Source organism: Saimiri boliviensis, chromosome 16 (genome assembly GCF_048565385.1).
Source record: "Saimiri boliviensis isolate mSaiBol1 chromosome 16, mSaiBol1.pri, whole genome shotgun sequence".
NCBI classification, from domain to species: domain Eukaryota; kingdom Metazoa; phylum Chordata; class Mammalia; order Primates; family Cebidae; genus Saimiri; species Saimiri boliviensis.
The window spans coordinates 11,113,940-11,131,576 of record NC_133464.1 but is presented as its reverse complement, the minus strand read 5'-3'; the positions used below and the strand labels follow the sequence as shown (position 1 = coordinate 11,131,576).

Sequence of the window (17,637 nt, the reverse complement as noted above, 5' to 3'; positions counted from 1 at the left end):
AGGGTAGGAACAGCACCTTGAACAATGGCTTCCTTGTCTGATTTTGTCTGCCATCCTCAGCGTGGTTTATTGTCATAGAATTCAGTGAGACAATGTTTTTGTTAATTAATATACATCAGAAATTGAAGTGAAACAAGTACTATGTGCCCTGTTCTAGCGAAAGCTCCTTTAAGAAAAAATTTCAAATGATGTCAAATAAAAAGGTCAAATGCAAGGATAGAAAGGAATCATCTGTCAACCTAAAAGTGGAAGCTTATTGGACCAGAAGCTCACTCTAAGCCCCCATCCCACGCTACATACTCATTTGCTCCTTCTCTGCCTCAGGTCAGGACTCTACTCCTGGTCCATCGCCCATGGCCAGAAGGTAAGTGGGTTACATTCTTCCTGCCCACTTAGCAGGGACTGTGGGTTGAATGCCTCTAAGGATGGGAGTGGAACTTATACAAGCCACATACAGACATTTGACTTTGTCAGAACTAAACAAAATGAAGATTTTTATTACCCAAAAGGCTATGTTTTGGAAACAACTGTACTTGCAAGAAAGTATCCATTTCCAGCTTCCCAAGAAATTTAAAAACAAACCCATAGAATTAAATAAACCGATATATCCAAACAAATTAATGGTATGCATGATTTAAAAGAAAGAACAAAAATCTATGTACTAATATTCATCAGGGAACATTGTGAAGCAAAAAACAAAGAAAAAAATAAAGTGCAGCGAGTATAGTATACTACAATTTGTGTAAAAAAGAAAAGAGGAAATATATACACAGTATTCTTTGTATGCATACATTTCTGCAAGTCTATATGCCCAATTTAAGTCTACAGCACTTTATACTCTTCAAGCTGCAATGTTTCCTGGCCATTCCTATCTCTCTGTGATACTATGACACATATGTTATCCTGTTTCTGTGTTATTTTTCTTTTCACACTCATAAGAATACGGAAGTAATAAACTTAGAGAAACTATGCAATTAGTAATTACCAAATCATGTAAACATTTGATATTAAAACAAATTGGGCAAATGCACAAAGATTTGAGAACTTATTCTGAATTAGAACTGATGTGAGACATGTTTGGGTAATGCAGAACCCAATTCTTTGGCCAGGGAGGACATGGCGTAGTTCAACCACTATTTCTGAAGCACTCTCGTGCTAGGTGGGATACAGTTGGGAAGACGGTACTCTCAGATGACCTGGGGTAGTTGCCGTACAGTTTCCTCTATCCAGAGGGTCATCCATCACTAGAGGACTCCCACTGTCTGTCTAGCAGTTCACACAAGGACACTAACCTGGGGGGGGGCACTTCCTGTTGAAGATGATGCAGGACACGAGAGCACAAAATTGGGGATTAGCCGGGGAGGATTCTTGGCTTCACATGGGAAATAATTCCAGGGCAAGCTGGTCGTGTTAACAACCTTTTATTGAACAGTACTGCTCCTTGCAGTGCACCCAGAGTGAGTATTATATGGGCTCTTAGCAACTGTGTTTATACTCACTTATACCCGCTTATAATTGCATGCAAATTAAGGGGTGGGTTAATGCAAATTGAGGGTTGGGTTATTTAGAACGTTTTAGGAAAGGGGAGGTAACTTCCAGGTAGTTGCCATGGAAAGAGGTGTAGCTTTTGGGTTGTTGCCATGGCATTTGTGAACTGTCATGGCACTGCTGGGACTGTTTTTGTTAATGAGCAATGAGGGCAGCTAGGGATCACTTTTGTCATCTGCTGGTTCCTGCTGGTCTCTTCACCTCATTCATTGGGACCAGGAAATAAGTCCTGCCAGTCTGTCTCCCACCTCGTAGATACTCCATTACCAATGTTTCACTAGAATGAAAACAAAGCGTACATCAGTGAGGGTGTGGTGGCAATCAGGACCACCCAAATGTCCAAGTTATTGCTCCTGCCATGGACTACATATGTGTTCCTTTAAAATTCATGGGTTGAAACCTAATCCCCCAAAATGATGGTATCTGAAGGTGGAGCCCTCATGAATGGGATTAGCGCCCTTGTGAAAGAGGCTCCAGATTGCTGTCTTCCCCCTTCCCATGAGGACACAGTGAAAAGACAGCTGTCTATGAGCCAGAAAATGGGCCTTCACCAGACTGGATTTGCCTGCAATTTGCTCTTGGATGTCCCAGCCTCCAAAACTGTGAGAAATAAATTTCTATTATTTACAAGCCACTCCGTTTATGATATTGTGTTATAGTAGCCTTAATGAATTCAGACTGTTCCCATGGGCACATGATGGAACTGCACTTTCTGCCGCCTTGAACTTGGCCTTGGCCATGAAACTTGCTTTGGTTAATGAAACAGTGAGCAGAAGCGATCGAAGCTCTGAAAGCTGATGCATGTTTCCCACGTTCTTGTTTCTCCTGACGTGGTGACCAGCCACCTTCCAGACACTGCAGCCCTTCAACCTGGATCCCAGGGTATGACAACTTGGAGCAGAGTTCTCAACCAACTGGGAGCGGAGATGCTGCATGAGTAGACATGGGCAATGTCTTTTAGCTCGCCGGAATCTGGACTAATGCTCTGCCACAGCATAGCCTGGACTATCCTTGATTGACACAGAGGTCCTGTGGGTGGACACACAGGACCATTTGGGTGGTCCTGATTGCCACCACAACCTCACTGATGTCCACTTGGTTTTCATTATAATGAAACATTGGTAATGAAGTATCTATGAGGTGGGAGACAGACTGGCAGGACTTATTTCCGGATTATTTGCTGAAAGCCAGTTATTTACTGGAAATTCCAGTGACTGTCTCACAGCTGGAGAAGGCAACAGAGAGGAGCATAGAATTGGGCCTCTTGCCCGGGATTGAGCTCTCATCTGTTTGTGCTGCCCACAAAGGGAAGCCCCTGCCTAAGCCCCCGCTCTGTTTCCCCAAACATACCACCTGCCCTACACAAATAATCAAGGCCATCTGCCACATCATTCTCTTATGTGTTTAAACCTACAATCTCTAGTGTCCTCTGGAAGTAAATAGATTTACTGTTCTGCCCAGTTTCTACTGGTTCTGCAGAGGGAAGGGTGAGCCTCTGGTCCCTGGGACAGTTATTCAGAGCTGTTGGGGAGAAAGGGAGAAAAGGCAGCTCCGGTCCCACAGAGGAGAGGGAAATGGTGAGAGATACTCACTGTGTTTTGCAAGATATCTGAAATTAAACACATCTTACCATTCCGAGTATTAATTTCCTTTCAAAAGCACCTACTTTTCCTATATGAAAAAAATCACATTTCTTTTATTTACATAACTTTGGCTCTTTTTTGTTTAAAGTAATAATGCTAGCCCTGTTATGCTAAAATTACATCTGCCCATCTCTGGCTTGGTAAGGCATATTAAAAACTTTCTTGCATTAACTGACAATAAAGAACACCACTTTTTTTTTTTTTTTTTTTTGAGACAGAGTCTTGCTCTATCGCCAATCGCCAGGCTGGAGTGAAGTGGCGAGATCCTGGCTCATTGCAACTTCCGTTTTCCAGTTTCAAGCAATTCTCCTGCCTCGGCCTCCCGAGTAGCTGGGACTACAGGCATTGAACACCACACCCGGCTAATTTTTTGCACTTTTAGTAGAGATGGGGTTTCACCATGTTGGCCAGGATGGACCACTTTGAAACTGATTCAAATTTGATATAGCTTTTGGGGTGTCTGGGTTTGTTTTTTGTTTTTTGTTTTTTTGTTTTTTTTTTTAGAAGGAGTCTCACTCAGTCACCCAGATTAGAGTACAGTGAGCAATCTCAGCTCACTGCAGCCTCCACCTCCTGGATTCAAGCAATTCTACTGCCTCACCTTCCCAAGTAGCTGGGATTACAGGTATTCCCCATCATACCTGGCTAGTTTTTGTAAAGATGGAGTTTCACCATGTTAGCCAAGCTGGTCTCGAACTCCTGACCTCAGGTGATCCAACCACCTCAGCCTCCCAAAGTGCTGGGATTTCAAATGTGAGCCACTGCATCCAGCCCATTTTTCTTTTGCCTAAAGAATAGAATACCTTTAGTATTTATTTATTGCTGCCTTTCTGGTGACACATTGCTTCGGCCTTTTGTCTCTGAAGATGTCTTGATTACATTTTCATTCCTGGAGAATGTTTTCATTAGCTACAGTATCCTGGGTTGGCAATTATTTTCTTTCAGCCTGGGGGAGCTGTCGACTCACTGTCTCCCAGTTTTCTTCTTTCTGTTGAGAATTCAGTTGTCAATCAATTGCTGCTCCTTTGAAAGTAATCTTTTTTCTCTAGCTATTCTTGCCTTTTCATTTCTTTGTTTTTACTATGATGTCCCTAAACATAGATTTGTAAAATTTATCTTGCTTCAGGGCCATTGGACTTTTTGAATATATAGGCTTTCACCAATTTGGAAAATTTTCATAAATTGTCTCTTCAGATATTGCTTCTAAAGCCTTTTCTTTCTCATTTCCTGAAAGCTTGTTAGAACTTCCCCTACTACATCTATTACTCTTTTCGTCTCTTCTGTTTTTCATCCTTTTATTTCTCCAGATACATTTTAATGTTTTCTTCCAATCTATAATTCTCTTTGGCTAAATGACAGTAACTATGAAACTCATTCACTGAGTTCTTAATTTTGTTTTGCTTTTGTATTTTTCAGTTCTAAAATTTCTATTTGGCTCTTTCTAAATGGGCTATGTCTTTTTTAAGTTTCTGATTTTCAGCCCAAATGCTCAACTGTATCTTTATCTTCCTGAATGGAGTAAATGTAGGCATTTTAAAGAATTTTTCCTTCTGCCAGGCAGCACTAGCAGAGTGGGTTTCAGCCTTGACTACCCATTAGAATAAGCTGGGTAGAGGGCCAGGCGCAGTGGCTCAAGCCTGTAATCCCAGCATTTTGGGAGGCTGATGGAGGCGGGTGGATCACGAGGTCGAGGGCTTGAGACCATCCTGGTCAGCATGGCGAAACCTCGTCTCTACTAAAAATACAAAAAATTAGCTGGGCATGGTGGCACGTGCCTGTAATGCTAGCTACTCAGGAGGCTGAGGCAGGAGAATTGCCTGAACCCAGGAGGCGGAGGTTGAGGTGAGCTGAGATCACGCCATTGCACTCCAGCCTGGGTAACAAGAGCAATACCCCGTCTCAAAAAAAAAAAAAAAAAAAAAAAAAGAATAGGCTGGGTAGAAATAAAATACCCCAATGACCAGGTGAAAACCCAGAACAATTAAATCAGAATATCTGGAATTCTGGGAATCTGTGGGCTCAAACAGCAATATTTTTAAGGTTCTCCAGATGATTCCAATGACCATGTAACATTGCGAATAATCACCTTGAACCAAGTTCAGGACTTAATATTATTTGTATTGTGATATCCTTCTGAGGGCCAGTCTAAGTTTACTTTCAATTCATTCCTACTTGTGAGGTGTGGACTTTGCAGTCTCAACCCAAAATATAGGAAGTTTTCCACGACTGTTCCCACTCTTGGCAGGCTCTGGCCTCCACAGGCTCTTGGAAGCCTCTCGAACCCACAGCCCTGCGATGCTGTAAAAAAATTCTCTCAGCTGCCTCTTTACGCACTGGCAGAAGCCCTGAAAGGCAAAGCTGTCTCAAATGTTAAGCTTAAGTCTCTGAATTTATGTCTTTTACGTAAATTCTTCACCACTCTGTTAGCTCTCTGATCTTTCAGGAAGGTATCTTTCAAGCAGATATTTTTCATACATTGCCTAGTTTTTTCTCACTTTCACCAGAAGGCCTGGTCCAAATTGCTCAGTTTACCATTTTATTACTAGAGGCTCAAGTACCTGGAATTTGATGTTGTATAGTTTAGTTTGTAGTTATGTATGTCAGCGTAGTGGATATTTGTCACGATTTCTTGGCATCATTGGAAAACCTTCCTATGTTCATAGAACTTCCCACATTTTCAGTCCTGCTCTCCATGTAACAGATCAGAACTACTTCATCTCGCAGGCTTCTATACAGCCAAGCACAGCCTTGGGACTTAAGCTTTGTTCATCAGGTCGCCCTGGGAGTCAGTTCTTTGCTAGAAATGGTAACAACGGCTTTTGCCTTTAGGGGGCAGCAGTGGCGAAGCTTTAGGCATCAAACCTCTTTCTTTGGGGTGAGCTATTTTAGTTTCGGTTCCTGGAGGGAGCAGACGGGTTCTAAGCAGCAAGGATATACGTTAGTGCCTGCGAGAGGTCAGGTAATCAAGGGTCCACAGAAGGCTGGGAGAGGCATCAGGCCACGATGCAAGTTTGATCCTGGGTAAGGAAAGGCAGAGAAGGCTGAGTGGAAGCGCCCTGGACCACCACGCAGTCCAACTGGGCAAAGTGTTCCCTCCCTCCCGGAACACATCCACTCTAGCATCCCTCCCGCATCAATCACGGGCTGGGAGCTGCCTTGGGAGGTGCGGCCTCGCTGCATTGCTGAGGAAGATTTCAAAGCCCAGCAGCTGCTACGTGTTGGATGCTTACGCAATCTCTAGAGTTTAGGGAAATTAAAATTTTAAATATTTTCTAAACGATAGGATGCAGCTATAGTTGCAAAGGCGATTCATAGATAGCTATTGCCTTCCACTGCACCTGTGTCTTGGATTGCAGCTTCAAATGGGGCAGATGATAGGAAGAATATCTGACTCATCACTTCGTGCTTTGAACAATGCTGAGTGGGAGACGCTGCTGCTATGCGTCCAGCCTATTATTAATACTTTACCCTCCATAACGTGACGGACGCCTAGGCCTACTGACCTTGTTTTTTCCTCTCCTACCCCTATGTCTAAGCCCTTGTTTTATTATTATCTATTATTACAGATTATTCATACGTTTCTCTACTTGTATTCTCTACTTGTTTCCAATATCCAATGAACTGTCACTCAAACTGACAGTATTAGAGATTCCCCCCAGTGAGAATGTCATGAAATCAAAGGAGGAAAACATGTAAGCACATATAATATGCACAATATTTGTCTTGAAGACAAACACTAAATGGCTGTATTGGGTTAAAGTGATTTCAGAGGTTATATAAAACAGTGGGTTTCAAACTGGTACAAAGTTACGGATAGTTTTGAAGAAATCAATTTCTAGATGCCTGAAGTCATCCGATTTTTTCTTAGCTTATCTGCCTGACTGCGTGCCTGGGGTGGAAAGACATGATTCTCTTTTGCACCTATTTCACTGCTGAGTCTCCCACTTTTTAGGAAAAGGAACACATCCCGAATCTTACTATTATATGTATGTCACCTGGAGGTGTAATAGTCTCTGGGGCATCAAATAAAGTGGCAATTTGAATACTGTCAATAAAACTATTTAAAATCAAAGCCCAATAACCAATCCTATGTATCTTTTTTTTTTTTTTAAATCAAGAACAATTTTTGTTAAGACCACAATTAGCAAAAAAAGTTACATTTTTGAAACATCCCAGAATCTATGATGAGGAACAAGGGCTAGGGAACAAACACCAAAGAAAGCGTAACAGCATATGCTCTGCTGTGTGTTAGCTTAAATCGCTTTTCACCTGTCTCATTAAATCTGTCTCTTCCAAAGTATAACAGCATATGCTCTGCTGTGTGTTAGGTTAAACCACTTTTCATTTGTCTCATTAAATCCATCTTTTCTCCAATTTAAGCAAAGATTATATAGCAAAATATGACATTTGTCACATGAGTGGTTCTTAAAATGGGAGTTTCAACGCAGTTCTGAATTTTGTTCACATCACGTTCTGGGCATATTATGTAATACCTGGATATCCTGATTTTGCTTCTTAAGAATTGATTATTCAGTTTTATAAGAGACACAGAAATACAGATCTTGTCCTTATCACTCATGGAAGCATGACTTATTTATGCCACACACCTTTTTAAAAGCTGTTTTTTCAATAAATTTTTTTGTCCTATAATTTTTAATCAAAGCTTAAGACTTACTCATGTTGTTTTAATCAATTTAGTAGTAACTGAAGGATAAACCAAAAGAATACATTTAACATTTTTCTTCCAGGAAAATTTTAAAAAATAATATATTTTATTGCAGATGATAATAAATTATCCATATGCCTTTCCATTATAAATGATAATTACATTGGGGTAAAATTCTGTATGGAATGGAAAAAAGTTGCAGGAGAAATAGCAATGTAAAATGTCCCACTGATTTTAAATGTTCAGATATAAATAGTTGATTGTAGGTATCAGTTACATTCAACTGGGTATATTTACATGAAAAAACATTAAACCTTCATTAAAGAATGACGATTATTTATACTATGCCAGAAATTATATCCTTTATAATGTTTAAAACTTATGACAAATTTAGACTTCATTTTACAAAGGGATACATACTTTAAAAAAAAAAAAACATGTTTATGGGATATGTAAGCAAAAAAAAAAAAAAAAAAGACATGAAAATCTGGCCCATCGCAGTGATTCGTGCCTATAATCCCAGTAAGTTGGGAGGATGAGGTGGGTGGATCACCTAAGGTCAGGAGTTCAAGTCCAGCCTGGCCAACCTGGGGAAACCCCATCTCTACTAAAAATACAAAAATTAGCTGGGCACGGTGGCACACACCTGTAATCCCAGCTACTTGGGAGGCTGCGGCAGAACCGCCTGAACCTGGGAAGCGGAGGTTGCAGTAACCCAAGATTGTAACACTGCACTCCAGCCTTGGCAACAAAAAGAAAAATCTAAAGAACATTGTTACAAAGCAGGCTAATAAAAAGTCTGCCACTTAGGCTTCATAATGAGCTGTTCCTTTCCCATTTATTCATTAGGTGATATTCTGGCAAAGGCATGCACATAGTGTGGTAGAACAGACTGGGGAGAGATTGTGAGAAGACAAATCCAGAGTTTTCATTAACCTGTTTTGTAATCCACCACAGTCAGTTCACTTTGTTTCTTCATCTGTAAAATGAAGTGATGACTATGGTTCATTTGAAACTGGGAGTCATTCTATTCTGTCACTCTAAGCTCTATACTGAATGTCTTCTGAGTTTGTCATTGTGTTTTCCTTTGCGTTAATTTGAAATTCTTTTCTAGAAGTAATATTAACAGTTGGGAAGAAGAATAAAAAATTAAAACATTCAACTTTTCTCTTTTTCCTCTGCACTAAAGAGAACATGCTTCTTTCTCTAAGACTTATGGGATGAATAAATGATCGAGGAATCAGCTGAAACCATTGCACAGCATGAGAATAATTTTTGAGACTTCACGAAGGATCTCTGAAATTCTGTGGGTTGGAAACCACACGCATAAGGCATTTCTTTATAGCAGGTGTTAACTTGGGGTCCATAGACGGAATCCAAGGGGTTCAAAAACTTCTGTAGATAAAAGGCATAAACCTCTTATTTTCCAATCAAGTATGAATATAGGAAATAACCAGGGTAGTATTTGCTGTTATGTTACGAATAAAAAATAGTTCATCATAGTGGAGTTGTTACCGATATCTCCAAATAATTATATTCTTCACTATTTTGAAGTTACTAGCTTATCAGCCTTGGTCCTGGCTCCTGTTATGTAATGCAAAAGAAGCACCATCTATAACTATATACACGCATGTAAGCTACTGCTATATAACAAAATTGCCCTTAATATTTCTGATAACTGTATTTAAGCATAATTTATCTCCTTGGTAATCCTATATATTTCGTTACATGCATTTTAAAACACCGCTCTGAGAAATAGGCCTCACCAGATTGCCAAAGGGGCTTTGGCACAATAAAAGGCCAAGATTACCCTGGCATGAGCACAGACATAAAAACATTAGAGGACCACTGATGGGCAGGCACTGTGAATGTGGAAAACTACAAATTATGGCTCTAGAATTGAGTAGAAAGCCGTACGGAGCAATCAGAAACTTCAGCGTAAGAAGAAAAAAAAAAAAGGGTTTTCAGAAATCCCGGAAGCTGAGGATAAGCAAAGAGGATAGGAGGGGCGCATTCCAGTCTCGGGCTTTGTTACTGGCTTACAAAGGCGACGGAATGGCCAACAACCCACTTCCTGTTGACTGAAACTACTGCCCGACCCCACCCTACTGCTTCCCCTCCCACCCCACTCCCATCAAAGAGGCGTAACACAGGGGAACCCAAAACCTACACCCCTGAATCTACGGCCTTCCAAAATCATGCCCGGTGCTTTCACCAACACCCGCAGGCTCTGAGGGGCTAAGCGTGCTGGCGCCGGCTCCCTGGCCTCGGGTCGGCACCCTGGGGCTGGGCCCCTGCAGCAGCCGCACCGAAAAGTTTCATCCACAACCTTAAGTTCGGAAACCATCGTTTGCCCAGCGGAGGCTTCCCGCTGTTCCCGGCTTGCGGTCCATCTCCTTGCCTGTCTCTCGGAGAGCGTATCGGTCCGGGACATCAGGACTGTTCGCTTGGAGGCCTGAGGCCACCTAAAAGTCCCCAAAGCCGCCCTCTTTAAGAGCCCAGGTTCGAGAACCGACCCCTCCAGTTCTGTCCTCAGACTCCGCCTCTTCCACTGCAGCCTGGGCAATACCCGGGCCCGGGGGCTGAGAACGGCGCCGTCGGCTGACGTGACGGCACGTGATTGGCCGCCGCGCCCTGGCAGGCCGGGATTGGTGGGCGGCGGGCCGACCCCGCCCCTCGCCCCCGCCTCCGGCCCGAGGCCGCGCGGGTGTCCTCGCGCCGCTAGTCCGCGCGCAGCCTGGCAGTTTGCCGCTTCCTCGCCCTCCATCCTGCGTCCATGGCCACCGCCGCGACCGAGGAGCCCTTCCCTTTTCACGGTCTCCTGCCGAAGAAAGAGACCGGAGCGTCCTCCTTCCTCTGCCGCTACCCGGAGTATGACGGGCGTGGGGTGCTCATCGCCGTCCTGGACACGGGGGTCGACCCGGGGGCTCCGGGCATGCAGGTGAGGCAGCCCCCGAGGGCCCGGGCGCGGGGGCGCGGGCGGCCGGGGACGCGATCGGGGACGCAGCCTCGGAGCCCGCAGGCCGGAGCCCTGCTGTGCAGCCGATCCGGGCCGGGGTGGGCAAAGCCCGGGTGGGCGGAGGTCAGAGCCGGGCGCGGGAGGAACCGGCGCCCGCCAAGGGGACTTAACGGTGCTCGGTGCCAGGGGCGCTGGGCGGGCGCGGGCGGGGACCCCGGGCTGGGCGGTGTTCCCGGCCCAACAAAAGCAGCGTGCCCGGCGCGGCTGGCCCGAGGAGCCTGGGTCCGCCTGTGGCCCCAGAGACACCCCTTCCTTCTGGCCTCGGCGCTGCCAGGCCGGCCCCCCCGGGGCTGCTTCCCTCCACGCCGCCTTCCTCTGCAGACCCCTCGTGCCTTGGACACCGGTCCCTGCCTGACGCTTTCAAAGAGAATTTTACCATTTTTGTCATTGGGGTGAGGTGGAGACCCCAGCTAGGCAAGTGACATGTGAGAACTTAATGTTCAGGGTTCGAGTGATTTGGTTTGGGGAAGAATAGTTTGTCTTTAAGCACGAAAGCTGGGTTTCCAGAAGATAAAACCCGGTCGGCTTCCGGAATTGTTTCCTGTGGTAGTTTTGTGTATTCTATTTTTAAACGATCTTCTGCAGCGTATTTGCTTAGGGTCATTGAATCTTGTGGCTTAGTCTTCGTTTACATAAGGAGAATTCAGTTAGGTTTGGTTTTGGCGAGCTTCTCAGACCTTATGAAATTATGCTTCTTTACAACACACACACACACACACACACACACACACACACCCTGAAAACATCAGACAGTTTTTAAAAATTACTTCGTTTTACCTTAGGCAACTTTAAAATCTTTAGATTCAGAGTATCATACCAGAAGGTACTTTTGTTTTGTTTTTTTTTTAAGTATGTCGTCTTTCGTTAACAGCATTCTGTTTAAAGTCTTTAAAGTTTAACTTTTGTACATTTAGCCCTTTACTGAAATCCAGTAATAAAATCTCACCATTGTTCAAGATCTCTCTCCCGGCGTCCTTACTAATCCTACTGTATGCTGATCTCTCGTTGATCAGCCCTGGCTGTCTTACTTAGCCTCCTTTCTACACTAAACACTGCTGTTTCTCTCTTCCTCCTCCCGGCAACATCCCTTCCCCTCTGGATCCTTTATTGTGCTTTCTGATTATTGAAGTACCATTTTGGAAGTAATGAATGGGAGTCTATATGTTTAGAAACCCCTGGGAATCTTAATTGTTGGCGTGTGTTCTTCAGCATCACTCTGGAGTACAGCACACCTTTGATGAATCAGAAGAGGAACAGATAATGAATTCCCTCCCGGTAACTGGAGTTGTATAGTTGTCGTTGTATTAATGACTCTTTAAGTTGTATTAAGTCTTCAAGTTTAAAGACTTAAAACAATGACAGCTATCACCTCACTGAGGCTTTATTACAGAGTAGTAATAATGCTTTCCATTCTGCTGTGTAGTGTGTCTACTTTTTATAGGATGAGTGGGAGGAAAACAGCTGGGATAAGTAGTTCACTGGTTCTTTTGTCAGGATAATAAGAGGGTCAGAGAAGTTTGGAGAAGTGCTGCTTGGTAGAATTTGTTGGTAGAATTTCCAGATCTGTTTCTCACATTCTTCCGTTACTCTCTCTAAAGTGACAATAATTTTCAACCCATAGCGTTGTAGTGAAAATTGATTATACGAGGACTAATTACATGTGACTTTTTAAAATGCTCGAGAAAAATACTATTTTGGCAATGGCATTTATTCTATTTTTTTTTTTTTTTTAATGATTTCAACTTTTATTTTAGATTCAGAAGGTAGAAGTGCAGGAGATTGACATGGGAATATTACCTGATGTTGAGGTTTGGGGTATGATTGATCCTGTCACCCAGGTAGTGAGCATAGTACCCACGAGGTAGTGTTTCAGCCTTATCTCCTCCTCTTCCCTTTGGGATCCCCAGTATCTATCGTTCCTATCTTTGTGTCCATGTGTACCCATTGTTTAGCTCCTACCGTAAGTGAACAGTTAATATGGATCTTTCATCACCAACTATTTGGAGGATGAATATATGTTAAATATTTGCATGTAATAAATATTCAGATAATAACATTGAAATCAAATGAAAGCATTACCTCTTATTGTTTAACAACCTTGACTCAGATACTGGTCTAAACACAACCAGTTAAAAGAAATTGGGTAAGGTGGCTTGCTAACATGAGGGTTTTTTTCTTTTCCTGTACCTTTAACATATTTATTTTGTAGATATATGTGTACATTAAGATTAGAGGATGGATAGAAATAAAAAGGAAAGAATGAAATAGGAGGAAGATGAGGCTGAACTGGCCATTCGGAAAGCCAGGTGGGGTCTGAATAAAGGAGTAGAGGCACAAGTGACAACTTGGAAGAACACTGTGGATTGTGTCAGTCTTTGGTGACTCCCTTGGGCCCGTTTCTTATTTTGACAGCTCTGTGCAGATGATAAAGTGGAGTGTGGGTGGCATGAGAAGAGTAATAATTATGTAAGTGATTTCGTATTTCCTCAGCAGATATTCAGGCACCTACCAAGTGCCTAAGTTTGTGTTAAATGATACAGTCTTGTAACCTGTCACTGTCACAGAGATTGACAGAGGTTCTGGGGGGATGGGGCAGAGATTGGGAACAGCACTGGCCAGTGAGAGCTGGACTGGTCAGGTTTCACAGACCAGATGAAACTTGGACTATACCAGAGATAGATATGCAGTAGCCAGGAGGTCTCCCCTTCACCAGTCTTATTTCTCTTTGATCCATCCCTCACATTGCCAGAGTTAAATTCCTTAAAAAAAAAACAAACCTTGTGGCCGGGCAAGATGACTCACCCCTATAATCCCTGCACTTTGGGAGGCCGAGGCCAGCAGATCGTGACATCAAGAGTTCAAGACTATCCTGGTTAACTTGGTGAAACCCCATCTCTACTAAAAAAAAAAATACAAAAATTAGCCGGGAGTGGTGGCAAATGCCTGTAATCCCAGCTACTCAGGAGGCTGAGACAAGAGAATCGCCCGGGAGGCGGAAGTTGCAGTGAGCTGAGATGGTGCTACTGCACTCCAGCCTGGCAACAGAATGAGACTTCATCTCAAAAAAACCCACAAACCTTGTATTACACCCTCATTTAAAACAAAAACATTTTGGAATCTCAATTGCTTTTGTGTAAAAATTTAAAAAAAAAATTGAATGGCATATATGAGGCCCTTTGCCATCCAACTCTGGCCTCCTGTGTAGCCTCAGTTTTCATCATTTCTTATGTCCATGGCCCCTTCGTCCCCACGTTTCATCCCGTGCCTCCCCTTGAACATTTCACTCTTTCACTCACTCACATGTTTCAGATCTTTTTGCCAATACATGCCTTTGCATTTGGCATTTCATCTTCTGTCAAGCTTCTACCAGCCATCACCTGTAAACTCCTGCTTCATCCTTTAAGATCCAGTTGGGTCTTGACACCATTACTTTTTGGGAACTGATTTAATTCTCCACCCCGCCCCCACCTCATATTTATATGTGGGTTTGCCATTGTGTTAGGGCCTGCAAATTCAGAGGTGAGTAAGATCCAATCCCTCCTAAGTTATTTAGGCTTTTTGTCTCTTTGCTCTTATAGCTATTTGTTTGTGGAAAAAATATCTATGTTCATAATGAATGAATATAATGTCTTCATGGAGAAAAAAAGGAGGTTTGAGGAGGTGACAAGTGGTTTCATAAAAACCTATTTTCACATTCACTAAAATTTTTATTTACATCTCTTTCAGTTAGCTTTCCCTCATTCCCCCCAAGCTGGGTTTTGTGTTCTTATGTTTCTATATGCTTTCATAGATAGTGTCCTAACCTCTTTTATTTTTCCCCCTCAAAGACAGGGTCTAACTCTGTCCCCCAGGCTGTAAGACAGTTGTACAGTGGCAGGATCACCGCTCATTTCAGCCTCAAACTCCTGGGTTCAAGCAGTCCTCTTGCCTCAGCCTCTGCAGTAGCTGGTACTATAAGTATGTGCCAACACACCCAGCTAATTTTTTGACTTTTTTTGTAGAGACAGGGTCTCATTGTGTTACTCAGACTGGCCTGACCTCTGTTACTTATTGTCCTGTTTTGTCATCATCTCTCTACTTATTTTTCTTCCCAGCTGATAGTAAGCTTTCCAAAAGCAAAGATCGTCTTCTTTGTGTTAATCATTACATTCCCAGAATAAAAGTCACCGGTTAATATTTATTAAATCTTTCTCTGCCTGAAAGAATATTTTTAGTATCTTTCCTGAAACTTTAAGTAAACTCATTAACTTTGTGTCCTTTAAGATAGATTGCGAACTTCCTGCTGTTTGTTCTGGTCCTCTCTGAAAATGTTTGGCAAATCATCCAACCTTCACTAACCTCTACCTTAATGGTTACAGTTGAGACATACAGTAACTTAGATTCTTGACATTTTTAGGAAAAGCTTTAGGCGATTTGTTTCATCCAGCCAACATACCCCAGTAAGCATTTCCCAGTCTCCTACGCAGGACCCAGGATTTAGTACCAAAGTTCCACCCGTCCTAATTCACGCATGCTTCCAGCCCCTCTTTCCCATGTGAAGCCTCCCCTTTCTCAGAGATGAGGCATATAGTTCCACTGCTGGTAGTTCACCTTCCTTCTTTCCTTTATTTCTCCCAAAACACCATGGCAAAATCGTTAGGGGATTTGCCTTTTAAAAAAAAAAAAAAAACCCTCCTCTGACCCTACATTTCTGTTTTTGTCTTTTTCTTTCCAGTGAAGTGGTTTCCTTTATCTAATATTAAAGTAGGAAATTCATGGGTAGAAACATTGCATGGATAAGAATTTGCAGTGAATATTTGTGTGTGTGTGAGAGAGATCCTTGTAAGTAAAGTAAGATGTGGAAATAGGTGACAAATAAGCCATTAAATCCCATTAGACTTTTTTCCTTTGCTCTTACATTGATAATGAGGTTCCTCATGAGAGGGATCTGACTTGTTGTTCTTCATCTCAAGTCACCCAAGTTCTCATTGAGGTGAAGATAGGTGATTTGGGTTCTTAGTGCTACAGTATATCTTCAAATTATGTGTTTATTTGGAATACATTTTAAAATAGGTTATTTTCTTACATGATGAGTACATGACCTATCTAGTTTTAATTTTATAGAGTAGTATCAACTTTCTTTTGTTTCCATTTTTATTTTGGTAGGTTTTCTTACTTTTTTTCTAATTATATTTTTGAGACAAATAGCCTATCTCTTCAAAATCAGTATCTTATTTAAGTTTTATAGTTTTACCAGGGTTTGGTATGATTCCCATAGTGATTTTTTTATGAATTATGACTTTGAGCTTTCTGACTATTAGAATTCTCATTTGTTGCTATTATAGGACAGTTCCCAAGAAGTAAACATCCTACTTGAAAATTACCATACGTGAAAATAACAGCTTTGTCTGGGAGGCCTTTATGGCCCCTTCAGCTCTTGGGCCCTCAGTTGTTCCATGGTAAGAAGACTGAAATGAGATTTGGGGTCCACCAGTCACCTGTTTGCTTTGTCTGGTAAAGGAAAAAACATGTATGCCTTTGTTTTCTCCACATCATGAATTTCTGCCTCCTTCTTTAGGGTACGCCTTAATTACAGAGCTTGGACGATATTGCAGAGGAAACATTTGGTGTTGGGGAAAAGGGCATATTGGTCAGAAAGACCTAGAACAGCGGACATTAGGCTTTGTCACTATTTTTTTTTTTTTTTTTTTTTCTGAGACACAGTCTTGCTCTGTCACCCAGGCTGGAGGGCAGTGGCGCAATTTCAACTCACTGCAATCTCTCCGCCTCCTGGGTTCAAATGATTCTCCTGCCTCAGCCTCCCAAGTAGCTGGGATTACAGGCACCAACCAACATGCCCGGCTAATTTTTGTATTTTTAGCAGAGACAGGGTTTCACCATGTTGGCCAGGGTGGTCTCAGTCTCCTGACCTCGTGATCCACATACCCCTGTCTCCCAAAGTGCTGGGATTACAGGCGTGAACCACCATGCCCGACCAGATTTGACTTAAAGAGTATAAATTCCCCAGGTGGAAATGGAGTCTGAAGACTGTGCTCTTTCATATTACTGACAGTTTTTGTGTTTCTGTTTCTTTCTTGAGGATGGAACCTTTTTTTTTTTTTTCTGTCTTTGTGTCTCTGTTTTCTATCTTATTTCTGCTGGTAACTCAGTACATATCCCTGAGTGCAACAAATCCCCTTTGAAAAGCTAGCCCAGAAAGAGCCCAGAAATTATTTTTCCCACAAAAATGTGTAAATATATATCCTCTTACTTGTAGCAATCATATTATGGCTCAAATGAAAATTTGTGAACTGGTGAGAGATTAAACCTTTGAAAATCAGTCTAACTGATGAGTAACTTGTGTCTTGTAATTCAAAAATTAAATATTCACTGAATGCCTGACAATCACTGTGAGGTAGTGGGTATATGTTGGTGAATAAAATAGACATGGCTGTTGCCCTCACGGAGCTTCTTATTCTAATGCAGGGGGGATAGATGAAGGATAATTAGAAATAGAATTATGTTCTGTGAAGGAAATGAGGTACAGTGAGAAAGAATGATCAAGTTTAGGATGGCAGCTACTTAATGGAGGCCATCGAGGAGGCCTTTCTGTGGAGTGACTTTAATAGAAAACTGAGAGAAGATGGAATCCTGTGGAACGAGTGAAGAGAGAAGGAATTCCAGGCAGAAGGAACCTGTTTAAAAAGTCATGAGGCCAGAAAAAGTTTGGCATGTTTCAAGAATTGAAAGGAGGTTGGTGTGGTTCAAGTCATGAGTATGGG

General features: G+C 42.4%; 1 protein-coding gene across 4 annotated transcripts in view; it reads left to right on the top strand.

Moving 5' to 3' along the window:
* The first annotated feature begins 10,554 nt into the window (after positions 1-10,554).
* TPP2 (tripeptidyl peptidase 2) overlaps positions 10,555-17,637 on the top strand; it is an 82,424-nt gene continuing 75,341 nt past the window's right edge. For 2 of the 4 annotated variants that reach the window (XR_005580549.2, XM_010338820.2), the window contains exon 1: positions 10,556-10,798. Coding sequence is in view for 3 of the 4 variants with exons in the window: in XM_010338820.2 (XP_010337122.2) it covers positions 10,634-10,798 (165 nt within the window). In the remaining variant the exon portion in view is untranslated. Of the gene's footprint in view, positions 10,799-17,637 lie in introns of all 4 variants that reach the window. The other 2 variants (XM_074387465.1, XM_003928231.4) reach the window with 2 other exon arrangements.